This window comes from Perca fluviatilis, chromosome 11, assembly GCF_010015445.1.
Source record: "Perca fluviatilis chromosome 11, GENO_Pfluv_1.0, whole genome shotgun sequence".
In the NCBI taxonomy this organism is placed as follows: Eukaryota; Metazoa; Chordata; class Actinopteri; order Perciformes; family Percidae; genus Perca; species Perca fluviatilis.
Window position 1 is genome coordinate 5,265,545 of NC_053122.1, and position 25,412 is coordinate 5,290,956.

The window sequence follows — 25,412 nt, forward strand, 5'->3', positions numbered from 1 at the left end:
TTAGACCTAATGGACTGTTACCATTATTATTACGCTCAAATTAGTTTTGCGTCTCCAGACAGATTTTTTAATTTTGAATGGCCAAAATGGCTCTTTTGATTGTTACGGTTGCTCACCCCTGAGTTAGACATATTTTGTCTGTCATGTCATATTTTCATATTTCAGTCTGAACCACCATATCACATATCCATACATCACTGGGATATTTTCAGTGATGGCGTCATATTTTATGATTACACAACAGGGATTTACAGATCTGATAAGCTCATGAATCCTGACACATAACTGACTGTGTAATCTTCAGTTTATGTAAGAAAGGAGGTATGCCGCAGAAATAAAATCTCCAATCACTCCCTTACAACACACAATCACTCTGCGGTTACTTGTGAAAAGGCTCACTGACCCTGGCGTTTTAAAGCCTGAGGCCTTTTTTTTTCTTCCATTTCAATTATCTTCTTTGTCACTGGGGCGTTTTGGCCCCATTGCATCAGTTTCAGCGTGACAGTGAGGGAGGAGAGGAGGACTGACATTATGAGGGAAAAAAGTGGGATTAGTGATGGATAAGCTATGCGATTTGTACTGTATACTATTAAGGCAATATGGTGAGCTGCTTACAGATGCCCACTCTGTGCTGCACGAGAGAGTGCAGCTTGGTACACATTGCTTAAACGATAGATGAATTATTATTATTATTATTATTATTATTATTATTAATTAAAAGAACTGGGAATAAAAACAGAGGTCTGCAGGGGTTCTGACTGACAATGGCATTTTGTCATGAGAGTGCAAAGGGCAGTGTTGGTGAAAGTGTAAAGTTGAGACAATAAAATACGAGCCTGAATGGTTGGTAAGGTACACATAGAAGATGGAATTATAAAGTCAGAGCGCATCGCGTCATTCTATTTGAGTACAGCAACGAAGTATTTGTACTTTGTTACTTCCCATCTCTGTTAGTAAGCTAATATTAGCTATGTGTTAGCAAGCTAAGGCACTTGCAAACATATTACTAGATAGCAGTCCCTCCAGAAAAACGTGATTATGCAATCACGATCAGCCGAAGTCCGCATATTTATGCGGGGGCCACATTTTTTAAAATACGCCGCACTTTCGCTGCATAAATTGCCGATTTCCACGCAAAATATGCGGGGCTTGCATGATTTCATAATCCCCGAATTTTCGTTGCAAAAAAGTCCCATATATCTTAGCAGAAAGTTTAAAAATGTTACGTTTACTTCACACAAGAGCAGCCATTTTCCCCTGTTACCATGGGAACGTTATGAAGTGACGTTATGAAGTGACGTTATGAAGTGACGTTATGAAGTGACGTAATTACGCGACGTGGTCATCATCGAAAAGCAGGGTGTTTGGGGAATCACTTTTTTTTCTCTTTTTCATCAAACCACAGTTTTTGCAAGTTCCCGCAATTTCATCGCATAAAATTGCATAAATATCCGTGCCACATAATCAAGGATTTTTGCCCGCAACAATCACAAAAAAACATTTTTCTGGAAGGATTGAGATAGGCTAACTTTGTGATTAATCCCCATTGCATTATAACAAGAGTTTTATACTTTCGACATCATTTGGATATTGGTCTGGTAACAAAATGCTTTAGTTTAACTTGGAGAAATATAGTTACAACTGACATCTGATACTTGTCTTGGTAACAAAATGCTTGCTGCACACGTTACGTCAGACATAACGTTAGCTTGGTGCCTTCCCTTTCTTCCTACTGATTCCTCCCATCCGTATCCACTTTTCTATTCATAAAGGCTACATTTTTCATTTCGGCAGCTTCCAAAAACTTAGTTAAGAGTTATTTTGGTGGTGCGTCGCACCACAGAGCAGCTTTAAGACATTTTTCTGTTGTTTGCTAGCAGACAGAATTGACATGGAGGCAGCTTTACGATACGTGTGATACGTTGTTGTGGCTGACGCAATGTGTCGGTGACTTTGATATTTATCTTTTATTTTTTGCTGAATATCCTGGATTTTCGTTGCTTGATTAGTAAGAGCCTAGTTTTGTCTCCTTAAACGTCAGTGCTGGTTTTCTTGTCTCTCGGCCCCTCGGACGGAATATGAGTTTACTCTGATTGGGCCGCTAAAAAACAAAATCAGATCAGTTGAGTTGAGGGTTGAAAACTGGATTTTCTGTGTCAAGATCCCATCAGTCTCTCAGTCCCTGTGCTGACGTACATCTAGCAAATGTCTGCTGCCATCATGGTGGAAAATCAACACAATTCAAAGGCCAGTACCTGTGAACATGTTAGTTTTCGCTCCAACGGTTTGTCCGCTTCAGTAAACATGTTGGTGTCACAGTGACCCAGAGCTTGACAGAGACTGACAATTTTAGTATTGCATAACATTATTTTATAATTCATATTACTCTTGTGTGACACTTATTTGTGTTTATACGTGCACCTGCCTTTGTGCTATTTTAATAACCCAGAATTTAATGGGTGCACTCTTTACTCTTATTTCCCTAATTTTTTATTCTTTTGATGATGATGTTCATGTTGACAAGAGGTGACCTAATTACCTGACAAAGAGGTCTGCCTCATTCGTCCACACCTCTGATGCATATCAAGATGAAATGTTCCTATTGAAATCCTTGACGTCAAACATGAGTACAGAGCAGGAGAGACATGCAGTGCTGTACTGTTGTTTGTCATTATATAGATATTTCAATCAGGAGAGACTTTGTTGCAGATATGCAAAGATATTTTGTACATCTGCATAATATGAAATGTACAGAGTCTTTGGAGATTAGACTCCATCGTATAAAATGATTTTTAAAAGGGGTAGAGAAGCCAAGACATATCCCCCCCCCTGATGGAGTCTAGACACTGGTGGCGGCAAAGGAGCCCGAAGACCAGACCGAAGGAGTCTAGGGCGCGTTCTGCTGGGTGGCACGGGAGATGGTGACTGGAGGAGGAAGGGGAGGAGGAGGAGGATGGTTGCACGATTTGCCCGAAATGACAGCTGACGGCAGCAGAGAGAGAAACCGATTTAAAGCAGTGATGTAGTGCTGTGATTGGATCGTGAATTTCGTGGCCAATTCTGGTTGGTTTACTGAAAAGGGAACGCCTCTAAACAGCTGAATAGTTTTAGGATGACAGAGCAGTGATTGAAGTTATTGGACGTCTTCCTGCAAGAAACTGCGCTGAGCTCCGTTTAGAGTTTCAGAGGGACTCTGAAGGGTGATAGAAGTGCACATCCAGTGTTGTGCCTGAACGCGTTCATTGAACGATAGTTCGTGAACTCGTTCATATTTTGGGCAAACGTGAACTGAACATACTGCCTGATGAACGTTACTGTGAACTCCTTCATTCTGGCGTCTGTGAACGACACGCTCTCTCAGTTTAACTTCGTCCAATAGGGCGCCAGATTTCTATAGAGCCTTCCAGAAATCAGACATTTCTGTGCAAACTTTGCCCTCCGGCTTTCAAAAAGAAAATCCGCACTTCAGTCACATCCACAGCAAACCTGAAACTGCACGTTGAACTGAAGCAACATATGGAAAAAAAAGAACTGTGAACTAGTTCATTTTTGGAACTGTGAACTTAGTTCAAAATGTTGACGTATGAACTATGAACTGAACTAGTTCATTTTAAAATTTGTGAACTGAACTTTGAACTAGTTCATGTAGAAAGTGAACTTTCCCAACACTGTGCACATCGATGGCTCTGAGTTGATAATGCAACATTCATTCATCCATTCATTCATTCAGCCTCACATTCATCGCTGCTGTTTTCAAGCATGAAACGGGGCCTAGAGGCAGGGATGGGCGTGACAGCCCGACGTTTGCTCTTCTCAGACTCTTATCAGCCTCAGTTTGTCCGGCTTTTTATTGTGTTCCGGGATAATAAAGTATGAAATGAGAAACAAATTCATTAACAGGTGTGAAATGTCTGCTGAGTTTGTTTTTTTTCACCTATCTTTTGAGCTCGCTGATACCCGTGAAATGTGCTTCGCTCATTTCTTGGTGAATTTATGAACATTGTTTGCCTGTCAGCATTATCCGTGTTCTGGTTAGCCAAAGGTCAATTTCATGTATATTCATTTTCTGGATTAATGCACACAGACACTGTGTGGTGCACAGTGACCCAAAGTTACCCCTGGAATAGTTTAAAAGCAGAAAAAAACTAAAGAAACATACATATTTTATATTGTACTACAATATACATGGTCATCATTAAATATTAATTTTGACCTTCATACACTATTACACTTTATCAATTTAAAGATTCATTTCAATTACAAGAAAATATAATTAGTATTCAACTTATAGGACTACACCAGTGTCGATGCATGTTAAGAGCAGCAAAGATGAATCTATTAGTTGTCAACTATTAAATTAATCACAAATTATTTTGTTGATCGATTAATCGGTTTGAGTCATTTATAAATAAAAACTTCTTTGATCCCAGCTTCCTAAATGTGAATATGTTTCTTCTCTCCTCTGTGACAGTAAACTGAATATCTTTGAGTTTTGGACAAAACAAGACATTTGAGGACGTCATCTTGGGCTTTTTGGGAAACACTGACCCACATTTTTTTTAATCATTTTCTGACATTTTTAGAGACCAAACAACTAATCCAGAAAATAATCGACAGATTAGTCGATTAGTTGGTGAAAAATGTCGATCTGTGTTTTCCAAAGCCCAAGACAACGTCATCTAATGTCTCTGTGGAAAACACTGACGGGTATTTTTCACTGACAACTTATCGATTAATTGAGAACATAAATGAAAATAATCGTTAGTTGCAGCTTGAATATTTTATACTATTTAAAACTCATTTCTTATGAATTATCCATCATAATGAAACTGTTGAAAGTGCTGACTATTAATCATAGGGTTGTTGGTTCAGTTTTCTTTCCACGTATCCTTGAGCAAGGGACTAAACGTCAAACTGATCACGATGAGTAAACAGTATATATATGAAAGGACAAAGTTTAAATTGTAACTACTGTTTTTTTTTTTTTCAAACTGGACCCTATGTTCCTATGTTTTTGTCAGTAAGTGACTGATGGGAACAACCATCTTTGAAATTGGTCCAGTATTCAGCGAGATCGCTGTAACCGGCAGCCGCAGACCGGGCTGCAATGTAACCCTACGGGGCAAATGTGCATCGTCAATTTGGTCCACTAAAAGTTCTGTTGTTGCCGCTGACAGACTCACTTAATACTGGACCAATGTCAAAGGTTGTTGTTACCATCAGTCACTTAGACACAGAAACATAGGAAAATAGTAAAAAAGAAACTTGCAGAGGAACATAAATGAAAGTTTTATAACTTTAATAAGGTTTTGATAGTTCTCATGGATCTTTCCTTTCTGTCTTCTTCCAGATATGTGAGATCACGTACGAAACACGACATCGACATGCGTATCGGGATCCACTCAGGCTCGGTGCTGTGCGGTGTGCTGGGACTCAGGAAGTGGCAGTTTGACGTCTGGTCCTGGGACGTCGACATCGCCAACAAGCTGGAGTCTGGAGGGATCCCAGGGTGAGTAAACCCCAATGGTTTGTGGGAATATTTTGCCTTTTAATGTAATTCTTGGTTGTGGATACTGACAGGAAACATGCTTAGAGAGAAGGCAAAGGTGTATAGCTATACGTACTGAATAGAATAAAAATGTGAGAATAACATTTGGGGACAAAACATATTTCCCATGTTTTTTGTGTATGTTTTGTTTGGTTTCATTTGAATGAACAAATGAATAAAAAGTTTGATTTCGAACAACATACCAAAGAATTAACAAACAACGTAATCACAAGACACAAAAGTTGTTCATTATGAAAAAATGAAAAAGCAAGAATGAGCTAAACAAATAAATACTGTTAAATAAATATTCTTGTCAGAAAGGAGCACCCTTTTTGACATGTCCATACCTTTTAAATCTTTAATTACAAAAATAACCTTATCGAAGTGTTTTCAATCTATCGCTTTATGTTTTTTTATATGCAACCATACAACCCAAAGTTACTATTCCATCATTTCACTAATTAAATAATTTATTTACGTACCAACCTTAAAGGATTAGTTAGGGTTAGGTTAGGGTTAATAACATATGTGTACCGAGTTGACCGTTCTCTGGGATATGTTTTCATGCTAATCTAACACGACTCTAGCTTGAAACAAGCTAGCGCAAACCAGTGGTTAGCTGCTAACGCTACCTTTCGGGGCAGAGGGTAAATCGCTATTTCTACACCACTAACAACGCTCAAAATAGCACCACACTTCCACGCTAGCATAATGAGGGTCCCTACATGTAAACCGAAGCATTGAGAACTTTGTAAGTGTACAGACAGTTTATTAAAAAGACAGTTTAGAAAGACTGTACCGTCAAAAACAAAACCGTCGAAAACAGTCAAACACGGCGTTCGTGGTTCGACTGGTCACGACTGTTTTACAAGATGGCGATTGGTTGGTTTCCCGTTAACTGAGAGGACGTCATCTTTTAATATATCAAAAGTCTCTTCAAAAACCAATAAACTTGATCACGTTTAGTGTGTAAAGGACCATTAAGTGAGATCATTTCTTCAAAATAGTAGTTTACAATCCATGGAAAATGGAAATTTCCTCCTGGGAAATGTGGAAATAAATGTGCTTGTTGGGACAGATTCATTGTCATTCAGTCGCAGCCTGGGATTAGTTCTCTAACTGCTGGTTTTAAATATCCCTGCCAGCATCTGTTGTTGAGCCACGCAGTAACCCTGAGCCGTGGCCTTCGCGGTCTCTGTTGCATAACATGGATGAATTAAGCCGCAGTTCTTACGCCTCCGACAGAAGATCTCTGAATGCCTGATGTTTCATAAGTCCATGTCATCCGACACATCCGACCCCTTCCACTAAATTTTGTAACATGACCCTTTACAGCGAAAACACAATAGGCGTCGGGTATAGACCTTTATCACAGCAGACATGTTGACATGTCATAGTAGGCAAAGCACAGGTGTATTCGAAACCATTAATGATGGCTGCATTCCACTTAGGAGAGGTGCTGGTATTAAACCATTAATGATGGCTGCATTCCACTTAGGAGAGGTCCTGGTATTAAACCATTAATGATGGCTGCATTCCACTTAGGAGAGACCCTGGTATTAAACCATTAATGATGGCTGCATTCCACTTAGGAGAGGCCCTGGTATTAAACCATTAATGATGGCTGCATTCCACTTAGGAGAGGTCCTGGTATTAAACCATTAATGATGGCTGCATTCCACTTAGGAGAGGCCCTGGTATTAAACCATTAATGATGGCTGCATTCCACTTAGGAGAGACCCTGGTATTGTGCATGCTGACTCACTGAAACATCTTACTGGGACACTTGATGGAACTGAGCCATCGTTAAGGTTATCAGTGTCAGCTGGGCTTTTCCTACTATGACAAGTCAACATGTCTGCTGTGAAATAGGTCCCGAGTTGCGTAGTGCAGCTATTTTTATTTCGGCGCCCCATGTTATCCAATCTGTCCGTTCATACCGGGTGCGGAGCGTCAGTGTCGGCCCGCGCGCTGCAGGGATCGTGTCGGCGTCTCCTCTATTTCTTGAACAAGACGCGAGCAAATGTGACAAGCCAGGCAAGTAATCACATACAGGAAGACCACAGTGCAGCCGGATACTTTACTTGTCTTTAAAAATAAAACGCTTTTCAAAATAATGGTGATTTGGGCTGTCTTGACTTCTCACAGCGAGACACGCGATCAGACAGAGAGAGTGACACACACACACACACACACACACACACACACACACACACACACACACACACACACACTCGCGGGCTATACGCTATACGTGTGTATTCACTGTTAGGTCCGCTGACAGTCTCTGACATGACACTGTGCAGCATTTGATTCACGCCTGCACAGTTCACTGATTAGCTGCTCCACTCTGGCTGAAGGTGTCTTTGTTTTTGGGCTGAAACCTGACGACTCTGTAACCAACCATCCAGGACGTACATCTGTGAACTCTTGGGAGGATCTTGTTAAGTAAATCAGATTTTCAAACTGAACGGCTGATTTTAAAAACTCCTGCCTGTCCAGGAGTGGGCTTGTGAGATGGCTAGGGTGGCATATATACGGTTTGCCAGATTGGACAGTTTATACTAGAAAATGGGGAAAGTTGGGAAAGCTGAGATTTCTGGAGGACTCCTAAGAAGCTTTGTGCTGGGGAGAGATGTGTATGATGGGCTTATGGTGTTGTCATTTATACTTATGTTTATTTGGTTTATGACTTAAAGGGTCCTATCTTGCACCCGGCGCAGCGCAGCGCAGCGCAGCGCAGCGCAGCGCAGCGCAAAGCCCGACGCAAGTCTCTTTGCTAGTTTAAGACCGACGCAGGTGTCAATTTCCCGTCCAGCGCCCGCGTCGTTTAAATAGCAAATATACCTGCGCCCATGGGCGTGCTGGTCTTACAGGGAGGTGTGTTCAGGTGCATTCTGGGCGTATTGCTATCTTGAGGCAGCGGGAAGTGATCGCGCCATTGACCAACAAAAACCTGGTCGAAAGTCAATAACGCAGCATTTCATTGTTATTTTAACAGAGCATTAGTAAAATGCTCCTAGGCTCGTTTACAGCGTGCGCACACTATGCTTGTTACACACACAGGGATGCACAGCAGCACAAAAACATGCAAAAGACTACAAATAAAAATATTACGTTGCAAATCCTCCATCATAACAGCAATGCTCCAAGGTCCAAACGCGCCTGGCTTTTAAAGGGAATGGGAGATGATCTCTGATTGGTTGATTGCATGTTACGCCCAAAACACACCTCTGATTAATGAAGACACTAAGTACAACCCTTTAGAACCAGGCGCCCGGCGCACGGACCATTTTTTCCGCCGTCAAACTAGTAAAAGTGGATTTGGACACGCCCTAAACGCACCTGCGCCAGGCGCTTCACGCAGTGCGCTTAGATTGTTAAAATAGGGCCCAGTGTATTTTTTGTTACTACTTAGTTACTTACACTTAGTGTCATCTTTTCTTGATTTTTGTCTGGCTGGGTGATGACAACGAAGGGGTTGGGGGGATGTGTTCATGTTGCGAGTTGTTTGTTTTGTATGTTGTTAAAAAATAAAAATTGTCAATCCCAACAACAACAAAAAGGTACTCAAACCGGTTTTTACTGGCTTCTCCCCGTCACCTTTCCAGGAGGATTCACATCTCCAAAGCGGCGTTGGACTGTCTGAATGGCGACTACGAGGTGGAGGAGGGTCACGGGAAGGACCGCAACGACTTCCTGCGCCGCCACAACATTGAGACGTACCTCATCAAGCAGCCGGAGGAGAGCACGCTCAGCCTGCCCGAGGACATCATGAAGGAGTCGGCCAGCTCGGCGGACCGCCGCGCCAGCAGCACCACCTTCAACGAAGCGTCCTGGAGCCCCGAGCTGCCCTTCGACAACATCGTCGGGAAGCAGAACGTAAGTGCCGCCGCTGCTCGTGATTCAAGTCGTGTTGTCATGCTCTGCGCTTTATCGAACTGTGGGATTAAAAACGTCTATCTTAACAAACGTGTTCTGCAATTGAGAATTGAATTTAGGGTTATTTGTTTTCTAATGCTGGGGTAAAAAAAACGTCATTTTCTAGGAGGAAATATGGCGTTAAAATCACACTTCAATTCAATTTTATTTATGGTGTCAAATCATAACAGGAGTTATCTCAGGACACCTTACAGATAGAGTGGGTCTGGACCCAGGGATTCACCGCATCCAGGATTCAGAAAAAATATTGGGCTTTTGTTCCACCGAACCCTACGCTTGCACTACGCGCACTACGCTGGTCGACGTGCTGACGGCGCCGTTGATTACAGGAAGGTGTTTACGTAGGTGGAGCGTTCAATGCAGTAGGCTGTGAGAAAGTGGACATGGAACTCGGGAACAGAAAGTGTTGTTTGGCAGAACTTTCAGTCAAAAGAAGGCCATTCAAGTCCAGCAACATGTTCAATCTGCAATGCTGATTGGTCTGGTGGTGGCGAGGACCCTAAACTATACACAACATGGCCGCTGTTACAACATTTGGTATGAAACATCTTAAAGAATACGAGTTGTGCATGAAGGAATCTACAGACAGCAGCCAAAATGGCTAAAAACTGGTGTTCATGGACTGAGGATGGGAGGAGGGTTCAATATTCCGTTTCGGATTCGGCAGAATCTTAACCAGTGGATTCGGTATTCAGTTCGTAATCAAACCTGTGGCCGCTGCATCGAGGACTGAGCCTCTGTATATGGGCACGCGCTCTACCAGGTGAACTACCCAGGCGCCCCATAATTATACTTTCACCAGGATATGTTAGCTGTAGGGCTGCACGATATGAGGAAATATGCGATAACAATGTTGAATATCGCGATTATAATATTATTTGCGAAAAATTTCTGCTGCTTTCAGTAGTCTGCTAAAATACACCAAGTTGCTTGTTAGAAGAAAGGAAATCATTTCCAACATTGTTTTATTGAACAAATTGAACATTGAATAGAATAGACGGCACTAAAAAAAAAAAGTGACATTTCAAAGTGCAGTTTTCTTCTGATATTTTCTTTCAACTAACACAAAAAAATGTGTCTTTCACGATGTGTTTATTGCTTGATATCTCGACGCGATTAAAAAAGTAAATAAAAACGATATATTGTGCAGCTGTTTATCAAACCTTTTGTTTTTAGACAGATTTTGTGCAGACTTTGAGCCTCGCTGCAGGATGAAGTGGTTTCTTAAGATGGACGTTTTTCTGCACTACATTGGATCTTCTCAGTTCGTTGCCTGTTTGTTGCCTGTTTTGTCTTTTTCTTTGTTTTCCTGGGAATGAGTGGACGGCTGTCTGCATCGCTGCGTGTCAGCCTGACTGTTTGTGAGGATGACGAGCTTCTGATTGTGTGGCCCATTTAATTCAAACCTCCTCTTTATCCCTTCTTCATTTGTCTGCGTTCCCGTCCGCCTGTGACAACACGTCAGCCCACGGTGGCATCATGTTGACATTTTGGGTGTTCTTGTCTGCAGTGGTTGATTTTGGAGAACGCAGTGCAGGCTTGAGTTTTTATTCTGAATCCATTCTTTGAAATAATTGGTGATTACTTAAAGTGCTCATATTATGGTCATTTTCAGGTTCATAACTGTATTTAGAGGTTGTACCAGAATAGGTTTACATGGTTTCATTTTCAGAAAACACCATATTTTTGTTGTACTGCACATTGCTGCAGCTCCTCTTTTCACCCTGTGTGTTGAGCTCTCTGTTTTAGCTACAGAGTGAGACATCTCACTTCTATTCCATCTTTGTTGGGAGTCGCACATGCGCAGTACCTAGGTAAGGACTACTAGCCAGTCAGAAGCAGAGTATGAGGGCGTGCCCTGACAGTAGCTAGGTAAGGACTACTAGCCAGTCAGAAGCAGAGTATGAGGGCATGCCCTGACAGTACCTAGGTAAGGACTACTAGCTAATCAGAAGCAGAGTATGAGGGCGTGCACTGACAGTAGCTAGGTAAGGACTACTAGCCAGTCAGAAGCAGAGTATGAGGGCGTGCTTTATAATGTGCACAAAAAAGATATATAACACAATTAAGGAAAGGGAAAAGCCAAAAAGCATAATATGAGCACTTTAAGGTCGACATGTGACTGACAAGTAAACTAGAGTGGATACTCAAACACCCCAAACCATATCTAATTAGCTCTTTGCACGTGAAGGTAAACGTTTTTGTGTTGGATTTGGCCTGCATGGTCTTTACATCCATCTCAAACCCTGTGAGGGTGTAGATGAGGCTTGGATCCAAATGCAGTTCAACTAGAGATTTATTTCACATGACAGGGAAATACACAACAGGAACCACCATACTAACACACGGCCAACTAACAGCAACACACTAAACAGAAACAAGAATCCAACAACAGACAAGGACAACACAGAGACTAAATACACCAGGTAACGAGGACTAACGAGGGACAGGTGACACAACAGGTGAAACACATCAGGGCAATCACAGGGGAGGGAAAACACAGGAAGTAAATCAGACAAGACAAGACAGAAACCAGACCATCAAAATAAAACAGGAAACAGAACATACAGACACACAGGAAAACAAGACAGGAACTACAGCTCGACAAGACGAGGGAGGAAACACTGGCTACAACAGAACAAATACACAACAAAAACAGGAAACAAGAACCTCCTCAAAACCAACAGAAACCCAAACCATGACAAACCCATGGTCAACAAGCACCAATCGGTCCCAAAATGTTCCAGTCAGAGAGGAAATGCCGTGAACATATTCTTTGTAAATCTTTACAATCATTCCCCGAAAGAACCAAGCAGGCCTGCCTCGTTGCACAGTCCAAATTTTCATTTTCAGCGTGTAGCTCGCTAGCTCAAAGTTTATTGTTGTTGCTTCCCGTAGCAAAGGGATTTTTGAGAACAGCACCACACAGAGAGCGGAAAGGACCTGACGCCAAGCTTTAGCTGGAAATACTGTACACTTCTGTTGATCGAGACTAGATAAGACCTGATCTATTGTCTTGCCTTTGTCTTTTATGGTAATCTAGATCTGGTTCTGCATGAATACATACACTTACTTCCAGTATATAGAAAAATAACAGAATAAATGGTTGTAAACCACGACAAAAAGCAAAGCTGACAAACTTCTGGCTCGCGGTCACCTTTATTTATTCACTTTCCTGGGATTCATTCCAGGCAAATATTGGTCCCGAGCCCTCGCAGCCACCAGACATTCACAGACATGCGAGGTATCTGCTGCACTCTCAGATATGGCATCAAACATAATAGCTGGGAAGAGGGTTGAAGCTGAATATTCAGGCCACATTTGCATCCCCAGATTTGTTTTGAGGTGACTTGCTGTTTGCGTCCTGCCCTGCTGGCGGACACCCCAGCGCCCAAAATAAAAAAATGGCGCCTGCTTGGGACTCAATGTTCCTTTTCCAGAACCAACAGGAGACTTTCTACAACCTGCTGCTTCTCCTCCAGGCGCGTTAACTCTGCCACGTCTCATCAGGAACATTTCTAAACTCTCGCTGTAGGGAGCCAGATCAATTAGCTTCATATTTAATGTTACATAGATACATTGGCAGGTTGTTTCAAAGCCCTGGGCGGAGATACTGGGGATGTTAATTTAGATATGATGCACAGGAGTGTGGAATATTAGCTGTGTGCAGTCATTGAGGAAGTGGTTCAAGGAAATGTTTCTGACACATAGAAGGTTAAGCTTAAGCTTTTAACTATACTTTAAGCCTTTTATGGCATAAGAGTGCATTTTGCACCAGACAGATAAGCAGAAAATAAGGAAAGACAGTTAAAGTTAAGAGAACAGACGATGAAGTTGCACCAGACAGAGGCCCCGACCCCGTGTGTTTTGTGAAGATAACAGTTTCTGCCTAGAAACAAGGAGACACCTTGTGTAACCACATGTAATTTACTGTATGTAAAGGTATAAAGCAATATTTCCCAGCTCTCCAGCTCTGGTGGTGTACACCGTGAAATTAGTCTTTTTTCTCCGCTTGTGACAGCCTTTTGTTTCATCTCCTGCAGCCATGAGCTAACAGTGAACTTGCCGTTACCTCTTGTGTGTGTGTGTGTGTGTGTGTGTGTGTGTATATATATATACATGGAGATGTTCAGCTCACCTTCGTTGCAGGCCTGTCAGCTTATAGCATTTGATGTAACCATGCGTTTGGAATCAGAGGCGTGTTTTTTTGGTTTGTTCTGAAAGTGCCACTTCTTTGTTTGTGGCACAATTAAATTCTGTCAGTCCTTTTCAAAGATTGTCTCTTTGCATATCAAAGGCTTCTCGCTGGAGTTTTGAAGTGTCTTTTATGTTGTCGCTTGGCTCTGCTGCTCGGAGCGGAACGTCTCCCTCTCTGGTGGTTTCCTGTCCTCCGGGGTCCCTGTCGCCCCTTCCTGTTAGTCTGATTCACTTTTCAGCATCACTGGGTTGACAACAAGGTTGAATATTAGGCTGTGTGTGTGTGTGTGTGTCAGACAGAGAGGAAATAATAGAGGGAGAGGAGCGAGTGAAATGTAGAAAAAGAAAGAGGGCATGTATTTAAATTGTATTCATATTATGCAAAAACAGTGTGTGAAAACTGATCCGAAACAAGCACTGTGTGGTCTGTAACCGTGAATGACATCCGCAATACAGTGAGAAGTAGGAGCTTACGGATGCATTGGCCAGGCCACTATAACGGTAGTCTATATCGACGACGTTTCATTTCCGGGATTGTTCACGTGACGCCGGAAATCCCGCCGGATGTCCCTCATTTTCGGCCTCAGATCAGTTTCTGGTTAAACAGAAAGGTCTCAAAGAGGTTTTAAAGATCTATCTCTGAAGGGATCCTTTCCATAATGTTGTCAGACAATTAGAATGTTAATCTGAGCCTGTCAGTGGCTAAATAGAGCACTTTTATTAGACCATATTGACGATGCACATTTGCCCCATAGGCAGGACCAATACTGGACCAATTTCAAAGATAGTTGTTCCATCAGCCACTTACACACAAAACATAGGAAAATAGGGTCCAGGTTGAACAAAAAATATAGTTACCCTTTAACATCTTTCTTAAATTGTACAAGTGTTAGCTTTGAAAAATCTGATGGCAAAGCATTCCATATCACTGAACCTCTGTAATTTAAGCCAAACTGAAGTTGAGATGTTCGACAGATAGGAGGCCCGAGTTTGTAGATATTTCTTGCCTAATATAAGCAGCGACCGGCGATCAGAGGTGAGCTGAAAAAGACGAGGTACAGTCTTAACACCTCAACCAAAGAGGTTATTATAACCTCACTGTGGGTAAAAAGTCACCCGTACCCTAAAAATTGTCAATGTTTACTCTTTGTTAATCCGAATTGGGTTACTGTTCTTCTCAACAATCATCTGAATTAGATTCCTTTTATTCAACCTGTACAGTGACAGTACAGTTTCCATACTCACATGGACATTAGGATCTTCCTGGTTGCAGACATGCAACAGAGTGATGGTGCATGATTCATCTTCTTTACCAGTGGCTGCATGAAACACCAGGAACCACGTAAAAGCTCTTTGCTGATTACTGCCATAAAAACTGTATTTGCTATCTGTGGCCAACACATTATCTTCCACTCATCCTGGTCTTTATTGTGAAATACGCTTGTACAGTGATAACCATTGAATAAGTGATTATCTCCTGTCAGTCACTGCGTTAATGGGACAGACCGTCATCCAGGACTGGTTGCCGTTATCAAGCCCAAAAGATGCATGCGGCGCTGGGTTTTGACGGACCTGTGAGTCCAGGAAGACGAGCCTTGAAATCAGACTCCCATCTTTGTGTAGGCTCTTTGTACCGGCTGAGTGGCTCTGTCTTCTTCCTCTTTCATGCTTCGCTGTGTGCCTGCTGGCTCCCATGATGCACAGCACTGTCACAGTGCCTTCACCTCAAAGGAGGTCGTGCGTTTCCTCAGAAGACCCAGTTACTCCGTGTCTCATCGCAGTGAAATCTAGGCCAAAAAGAAATGTAGTTTCCACGTTTCTGTTTTGGTTTAGGTCTGCGTTGGTGCTGGTTTCTGAGACGGTTGCTTTCATATCTGCTGAAGAGAATCCATTAAAATTTTCAAAATGATAAAAGGTGGTTTAGCCGTCTGCGGCACATGGCAGCTCCACTCTCTTCACATTAAAGATGTGCCATAACGAAGGATTCAACACCAATTAACAATATACCTAGGTTCAAGACTCTGAACGTGTCCAATAGTTGTCAAGACATTTGACTTTGTACTACAGTGTTGGTCCAGATCCTTCATTAGCCCCGATGCGTGCGGTGCAAAGGCTTGCACCGCTTCCAAACAAGTCATGTTGCAGTGAATTATACTTCCTGGCTCTAAAGTATAAGATAATCTGTCACACTATCACACGTGAGACATCCAGCACATGAATATCCTCAGATATTACAGTATCTCCCCCGCTCCCCTACCTCCACTTGCCCTTTTCCTGGTATCATATGTTGGCATTTCGATGAGACAAATATGTTTTGTCAGGGCCAGACTGGGCTAATAATTCAGGCCAGGAATACTAACAGCAGTCAAGGCCAATACCCACACATTTACAAGAGCCCACGTATGCTGTAACCTTTTTTTTTTTCTCTTTTCTCTTATAATGCCTATTTCCATGCTCAATTATGTCGCATATGTTGTGATTTGGTTTAAACAACTTTTGACATTTGGAGATTTCTGACACAAATTGCATTTTCTTTTTTTTTGGCGATTGGATGGCCAGGACTTCTGTCCAGGAAACTGCTCAGAAACCACCTTTTGGTCTAAATATGACATCCTCTGAAGGCCGTAGGTGTTTAGTTTGCGATTGTAAAGTTCCATGATGCTGTGATTATCCTCAATGTCACAAAAGCTCATTTTATACAGTGAGGTCAGGTTTCAAGGAAATGGATTCACTACAATGAAATAGCCACTACGGGGACTAAAATCATCACACGGGAATACAATTGGGCTCATTGAATCCACACGAGTCTCAGCTTTCCAGTTAGACCCACTATATGCAACTCCCAGAATGTTTAGGCACCCCATCATGCAGAAATATTCAAATAGACCATTTTAGAATTGGCTAAAAAATAACATGTGTACTGTATAGGAGTAACTGCATGGCTTTTCCCCAGACTGCATTGGATTAGCATGTAGTGGGCAGTTTTGCAAAGGGGAGACCTGTGGGTACCCATAGAATCCATTTTCATTCAGATATCTTGAGGGGTGACGTCAAGGGACCCCTTTTAAAAAGGCCATGCCAGTTTTTCCATCGCTAAAATTAAGTCTATGTTTGGAGGGTTATTTAGCCCACTTCCCGTCACGCTAGCATGAAACAGTTGGTACCACTGAATTCCTTCGGTGGTCTAGTTTCATATCATACTAATATCTTCAGGGCTTCCACCTCGTAAAAGACAGTAATGCGAACTAAGAGAAGAGATCATATTTCTCCTGTATTAGCTTCTCTGCACTGGCTTCCTGTGAAATCTAGGATCGAATTTAAAATCCTCCTCCTGACCTACAAAGCTCTAAATGGTCAAGCACCATCATACCTAGAAGAACTCTTAGTACAGTTGTGTTCAAAATGATTCAACCCTCACTGAAATTGATTGTTTTGGCCGGTTTGACATTGATTTTGATCATTCAGTCATCCTGCTTACAATTAAATCAAAGAGGCACGTGTAGGTCAGACAAATATAACATAACATTCATAATGAAATAACCACAAATGTCTTTTCTGTGCTCACATTATTATCAGTTTTATTCAACCCCCAAGTGACATTCAATCTTAGTACTTAGTACAACATCCTTTTACAGTTATAACAGCTTTTAAACGTGAAGCATAGCTTGACACAAGTGTCTTGCAGCGATCTACGGGTATCTTCGCCCATTCATCATGGGCAAAAGCCTCCAGTTCAGTCACATTCTTAGGCTTGCGCACTGCAACTGCTTTCTTTAAGTCCCACCAGAGGTTCTCAATCGGATTTAAGTCTGGTGACTGCGATGGCCACTTCAAAATGTTCCAGCCTTTAATCTGCAACCATGCTCTAGTGGACTTGGAGGTATGCTTGGGATCATTGTCCTGTTGAAAGGTCCAACGTCTCCCAAGCCTCAGGTTTGTGACGGACTGCATCACATTGTCATCCAATATTCCCTGGTACTGAAGAGAATTCATGGTACCTTGCACACGCTGAAGCTTCCCAGTACCTGCAGAAGCAAAACAGCCCCAAAGCACGATTGACCCCCCGCCATGCTTCACAGTAGGCAAGGTTTTTTTTTCTTCATGGGGCTTGTTCTTCCTCCTCCAAACATAGCGTTGATCCATGGGCCCAAACAGTTCTAATTTTGTTTCATCAGTCCACAGAACACTATCCCAAAACTTCTGTGGTTTGTCCACATGACTTTTGGCATACTGCAGTCGACTCTTCTTATTCTTTGGAGACAGCAAGGGGGTGCGCCTGGGAGTTCTGGCATGGAGGCCTTCATTACACAGGGTGCGCGTCATTGTCTGAGCAGAAACTTCAGTACCTACATCCGACAAATCTTTTCTCAGTTCCTCAGCAGTCACGACCGGGACTTTTCTCCACCTACGCTTCAGGTAGCGCACAGCAGTCGAAGTCAGCATCTTCTTTCTGCCACGACCAGGTAGCGTTTCAACAGTGCCCTTTGCCTTGAATTTGCGAATGATGCTTCCTATGGTGTCTCTTGGTATGTTTAACATCTTTGCAATCTTCTTATAGCCATTGCCCTTCCTGTGAAGAGTAATCACCTCTTCTCTTGTCTTCCTGGACCATTCTCTTGACTTCACCATGTTTGTAACCACACCAGTAAATGTCTAGAAGGAGCTGAGTATCACAGTCATTTTAAAGCTGCCTAATTGGTGCTTATTAGGCTTTATTGCTGCTCCCTGACATCCACAGGTGTTTTCAATACCTGATTGAAAACACTTCAATGAACCTCTGTTCTTCAGAGTGGTAGTCTTTAAGGGGTTGAATAATTGTGTCAATGAAGAATTCACAAAATAAACATTTACTACTGTATTACAAAACCAATTGATGTCATTTTAGTTGCATATGGTTCTTTAAGAAGTCCTTGTAGGATTTCATTATGAATACAATTACAAATGTACACTAAATTCCCTAAAACCATTTACAGCATTGGCGGGGTTGAATAATTTTGAACACAACTGTACCTTATTGTCCTAGTAGAGCACTACGCTCCCAGAATGCAGAGCTACTTGTGGTTCCTAGAGTATCTAAAAGTAGACTGGGGGCCAGTTTGAGGGGCAGACACCGTCACAACATTTAAGAGTAAACTGAAAACCTCCTCTTTGATAAAGCTTATAGTTAAGGAGTGAGGAGTTGCAGCATCCGCCTAACCGGCCCATCTGCTCCTCTTCATAGTCATCAGTTTTATTTATCATATAATCAATAATATAGCGAGAGTAGAGGGAGGCAGGCCAGTGCAGCCCGATCCGGTTGGGGAGAGTTCTAGCCCGACCAAGCACCTCTCTTTAACCTGCCTCTCTTAGTTATGCTATTATAATTCTAGACTGCCGGGGAAGTTCCTTCCTTCCTATGACACACTGAGCTGCTCTCTCATCTCTGTTTTCACTTGTTTCCTTTTGTATGCATCCTGTCCCAGAAATGCTTGTTACTAACCTAGCTCTGGGGAGTTTACTCCCCGGAGTCCTTACGTTTCTCTGCAAATTCCCGGCCGCGTCCTGCTGCGTCCGCCGCACCCACCCATGCTCTGCAGCGCCACGTTACATCCCGCAACGCCCTGCTGTGATGTTCATACACACAGAGTAGTCAGGATCCGGTGTAGGAGACTGCACTACTCAGTATGACACGATGTGCCCTGCTATGACATGAACTTCCACGATGACCTTCAAAGTCACTGTTCCATTATCTTTATTGTGACTATTATTTGCCACTGTTCATCACACCCCCAACCGGCCCCGTCAGACACCGCCTACCAAGAGTCTGGGTCTGCCGAGGTTTCTTCCTAAAAGGGAGTTTTTCCTTGCCACTTTCGCAATAGCCACTGCTAATGCTTGCTCTTGAGGGAATTACTGTAATTGTTGGGGTTTTGGAATTTATAGAGTGTGGTCTAGACCTACTCTATCTGTAAAGTGTCTCGAGATAACTCTTGTTATGATTTGATACTATAAATAAAATTGAATTGAATTAATGCCGGTGGTGATCGCCGGTGGTGATCGCCAATGCTCTCAATGGCCAGTCCGGGCCTTTAAGAGCCACCGGGTGTTCTGTTATTAATATGCATCTACATACATGTTACCACATACTGCTGCCCCCATACAGCCAACCACTGCTCCGGGCAACATCACATTGATATCACAGAGAAATGTCAGAGATGAAACCATGTGCCCTTTAGGCTGTGTGCTTCCTCAGGGATGCGCACGACAAAAACAATCATGGCAGCACGGCTCTGATTGTAGCTCTCAACAAACCAAGCAGAATGCAAACATATCAATAAACCAGCAAGCACCTGCATCATACATCAAAACTGTTTGTCCTTATGTGGAAAGAAATAAGGACATTGACACGACAAGTTTACAAACGAGAATGTCTTCACCACGTGACTGACATATATCAGTATGCATTATGATGTGTGGAACTTTACGATTATTATACTGACAGTGTAGCATTTAATTTTCAATAGCAACATTGATATTTTAGGCTCGAACCTGACCCAAACACCCAGTGTGGACATTAAAATGTGCCCGATAATTAACTGACTTTAAAAGCCCTTCAGGCTCATTTCAGTGTGCAGATCTCTCATTCAACAGCTACAGTAATGACACGGTATTTTCCACAGAAGTGAGCTGAGATCGTCCCCTAAAATAGACTGATAATGGGGTCGACATGTCATCACCGTGAACTGAGGCACACATACATAATGGAGCTCATCTGATTCCACAAAACGGCGTCCAATTGTCTTCATTATAATGACGCTTGTGTGTTTTCTGTGGCTGATATGTTAATGATTTGACACACAGGCCACACATCTTCATTCATATGCAACAGAGGTTCGGTTTGGTCAAGTTCAATTTCAGTTCATCTCCCTCTCCCTTATCGTCACTGTTTGTGGAGACCAAAAATGGCCAGTTTGCATTCACTGAATACTCCATTCTGGCAGACAATTATAAAAAGTCACAAGTATTAAGTAGCTATAGGCAGGACTTTTCCAGATTCTATATTTTATGTAGTTTACATCCCATTTACTCTCAGCTGTCAGTGTGTTCGTTTTCCTCAAATTATACATATATCTGGAAGTTATGCTCACCAAGTAGGGTTGTTCCTATTTCCCCAGATAGGAAAAATGCAGTTTGATTAACTTTAGGTGTAGTTTATGTTACGTTAAATCATTGCATTTGCTCTGTGTTTTGCCATTGCTTAGCTGGTTGGTTATCATGTTACACTTTGTAGAAGTGAGTGGTCCGACTTGTCTTTGGCTTACATGTCTCTCTCGTAATGTGTAGGGTTGGGTACCGAACTCGGTCATTTTTAGGGTACCGACCTAATTACATTGGACCGATTCACGTTAAATCAAACGGTGCCAAATTTCGGTACCTGAGAGTGAGTAAGAGGGAGCTTATCTTTCCTCTCTGCATCTTGACAGACAGCGGGGCTCTGACACACACACACACACGCACGCACGCATGCACACACACACACGCACACACACACACACACACACACACACACACACAGACACACAGACACACACACACACACACACACACACACACACACACACAGACACACACACATGCACTCATGCTCAGACTTAAACAAACTCAACCAAACTATGTCGTCTCTGCGGTATTGTTTAAGTCACAGTGAGTCACGCCAGCACCGTTAAAGTGGTTGCAAGTTAAGTTACAGTTTTCAAAACCTCACGCAGACAGCGTTCGCTGCGATATGACATTAATGGCGAGGCGAAAGCAGTCGCGGTGGTGCCGTTAACGTTACAATTCCTCTGAGACAAGCGGGCACAACTGACTGACCGGCTGAGGTTGTAACGAAATGCAACTTTATTTCTTTAGCACATCATTCAAAGTGCTTCACATAAAACATTTAGGAGCAATTAAAAACGGTCATGAAAATAAAACAGGCTAAAATAGAATAATATACAAATACAAGAATAAAAGTTACAGTGAGTAAGAAATTAATACTTATTTGATTTAACAGGTTGTAGGGACGGGTTGAAAAAAGGTACCGTTGGGTACCGGAACCGAATTTCAGGTAACGGTATCGTTACCGTACCGATACAAATGTGAATGCTACCCAACCCTAGCCCTTGTGTTATATATTTTACCCGTTTTTAAAGTTTTTTTATATCAGAAATATTGGTTTTGTTCAACCAAATTGCCCAAAAATAACTTGGATGCATGGATGTAGGTTGTATGGATACAACGTTCTTCGCAGGTAAAATTAATGATTATTTCCATTGAATTTGGGGTGTTTTATTAAATTTTATAGCATTTGCAAAATGTACATGGTTTTAAAACAGTATCCTGACTAAAAGTTTACATTAACCAGTCTGTGACTATCCACTCAACATCCTCTGATCTGAACTATTAGTTGAAATAATTTATAATTTCTGCTTTTTCTAACTCAAAAATTATGTATAATGTCATAAATTAGGTTTATTGACCATAAATAAAAAAAATTAAAAAGCATTGAAATAAGCAAGACATTTTTTAAAAAAAAGCTTCAAAAGAATAATTTTAAAAAAGCGACAAAACGTTGGGTAAAAAAACATTAAAAAAAGTTAATTTTCAATTTTGTAGGACAAGTTCATGGTTGAAGGGAATACAACACAAGGGTTAAATATGTGAGAATCTTTTCGCTGACGTTGATAAATGCCGCAGGTTCTTGTGATTTGTGAGGCATTGATGGAAACACCTACAAATTGCAGTCATTTACAATCTCCAGGTAGTTCTGATTAGATTTAAATCTCCCCGTAATATTGGCCTGGGATCGCCAGAAAGGCCCTGACAGGTAAAGGAAAAAAATTAATCCAGTAATGAAGATTTGTCTGAGAACATCAGTTCTGTCTGAAAATGAACTTTTATTGATCTCGGTATGATGGATATCATCTGTTGAAGTGTTGGATTAAGCGAGATGAGGTGAGAGACATATTGAATTTCACACACATATGCTCTATCATCACGTTCCTCTGTGCAATTACTTTAACTCACAGCTAATGGTGGAGAGATAATGTCAGTGGCTCGGAGAAAATGACTCTGATCCTCACGCATATGGTCTCTACCACTTTTACCTCGAGGGCTGCTCTTGAAAAACCGTGATGTCTCCGCCGGGCCGGACGGGCTCACCTTGACTCAATTTAGGATACAAAGGCAGAAAAAGCACAGCAGTGATTTTTAAGGGATAGTTTGGTTCAGACCAGAAAAAGGATTCCGGCGATTGGGTTGTGCGGCGGCATGGTGTGAGAGTGTTACTTAAACGGCCCATTTGTGTGACGTTCTGTTGTGTTCTCTAACCGCCCAATGTAGCACAAGTAGACTTTATGTTTCACGGTTATTGTTTTCCGTCAGATCTTTAATAGAGCTCGACTGCACTTGAAGGCAGCTTTATTTCACGGAGAAAGAAGTCTCGCTTTGCCAGACCTTCCTCCACAGCGCTGCTGAGGAACGTCTTGCTAGTCCACACAGCACTCCACTCCTTTGTTTTTTGGCTGTTTGAGCGTGACAGAGGTAGCGAGAGATACAGTACATATATACAATCCTACTATGCGGCACTTGTAGCGCAGTGGCTTCGCGGACATTTCTGCGTGGTCACAATAAAATGGCGTTGCGCCGATGTCCACATAGAGCCTGCGTGTTTACTAGTGGTGGCAATCACCAGAGGCCTCACGATACGATATCATCACGATACTTATGTCACGATACGATATTATTGCGTAGCTTAATAAATATTGCAATATTCTGTGATATATTGCAATGTATTAAATTTTTTCCAACTTCAAATTCTTCCCAATTTCAAATGATGTCTCGAAAGGACAATTTTGTCAACATCTGTTTTATCTAAAAAGATAAATTTCTCTGTTTGTTCATCTCACTTCAATTGTATTGCTGCTAAATGGGATTGTCAAGCAGACAAACTGACCAACACATATAATAATAGATCCATACTTGGCGTCTGTGTATCGATACAGCATTGCCACGAAAAATATTGCGATACTATGCTGTATCGATTGATGAAACGTCGTCGATATAGACTACGGAGAAAGTGACTGTGCTTTTTTGTTACAGGGAACAAGTGAACTGATCCACAAACTCCTGAGCAGTTCAGTGCTTGTGTTTCGGTGTTTTAAAACCTTCCAGTTGCAGTTTGTTGTCCACAAAACATACTGACAGGTCTGATCAACGCTTACATGATTGTCCACCGCAGCGTAACACAGGGTTGCGTTTCTCCAAAAGTTGACTCCCCTGCGGCGAAAGGTTGGGGCGGATTCAACTTTTGGAGAAACGTAACACCACGTCACGCTGCACCCACCGCGCACTACCCTCATTCAAAATCAATGGGCAGACCTGCGTTTTTGTCGCTCCGTCAGATGGCCGACACAGGCAGTGTGAATGCACGCCAATCCATAGTCAGTGTGTTAGCTACAGTAGACGGCGGTGAGCATGCCCCGAGTTTGGCGAAGCAGACAGGAGTACCGACACGGAAGCTAAGCAACGTCCGGCTGTGGACGGGTTCCAACCTTTAGTATATTTGTGTCACAGAGAGAGAAGGAAGGCCAAGCGAAATTGGAAGTGATGAAGTGGTAAATTAAAAACCCTTTAGGAGACCCCTGTAAACTTTTTACAGTGTTGCATAGTTATTTCTTGCAGGGTTGTCCTGGTTAGGGACATGATGCATTTTAAGAGTTTCTTTCAAAAACGCTCAAAAAACATTTTGAAAGTTGAATTCATTTTTTGGAGGATCAAGTCTTTTAAAATTCAGATTGTCTTCTCATCCTTTTACTTGCTAAAGATTAATACAATGAAATAAATTGTACATTTTGGTATATTTGTCATGATATTTTGCAACTAAACTCTTCTCTCAGCTGTGTTTTGTTGTCCCCCATTTCATGCTTAATATTTTATTATTTTCATCCGTTTTGTTTGTTTTCATTTCCTGTCCTTCCCCTTTTCAGTCACAGCCATAATTACAAGCTTCGTCACCACTAACATCAGTGCAAAGTGAACATGCAGCGCGTGAATGAGAATTGCATGACTTGCTCTTGTCCGTCTGATAGCGAATGTTGCATTTTGGTCTTCCCTTATCTTCCTTTTTTTTGTGTATGTACTGAACGTAACTGTCTGTTCTTTTTCATTTGTAACTTGTATGAAACAAAAAGGGGGACAAGCAGGTTCATTCTATGTGCATGTGCTTTCCCCCTAGACTCTGGCTGCCCTAACGAGAAATTCGATAAATCTGCTTCCAAACCATCTCGCACAAGCTTTGCATGTCCAGTCTGGTCCTGAGGAAATTAACAAGCGAATAGAGAGCGCCATCGACTTAAGGAGTGGCGATAAGTTGAGAAGAGAGCATATCAAGCCTTTCTCACTGATGTTTAAAGACTCCAGCCTGGAACAGAAGGTAGCTGGGGTTTTAGATAGATGACTGTTTTTGATTTTCTTTCTCTCTCCCTCCTCATATCTATTCTTAGATTAAGTTTTTTTAGAAGCAAAACAAGAAGCAACAATTTGTATCCAATCATGAGTAAGCTAAAGGCACTTAAGATACTATTCATGGTGTAACTGAAGAATGTCATGAAACGTATGGGAAAATAATGAACTGTACACACTATACAGTACGTACATTTAATAGTCCAGGGTCAGTGCTTTCCTCTATTTGGTCTTCCAGGGT

At 42.0% G+C, this 25,412-nt stretch overlaps 1 protein-coding gene across 1 annotated transcript in view; it reads left to right on the forward strand.

The window, feature by feature from the left end:
- The window catches only part of adcy8 (adenylate cyclase 8 (brain)), a 137,400-nt gene that overhangs the window by 66,452 nt on the left and 45,536 nt on the right, over positions 1–25,412 (forward strand). Inside the window, 3 exon segments of the mRNA XM_039816414.1 lie at positions 5,351–5,509; positions 9,160–9,430; positions 24,945–25,142. Coding sequence (XP_039672348.1) covers positions 5,351–5,509; positions 9,160–9,430; positions 24,945–25,142 — 628 coding nt within the window.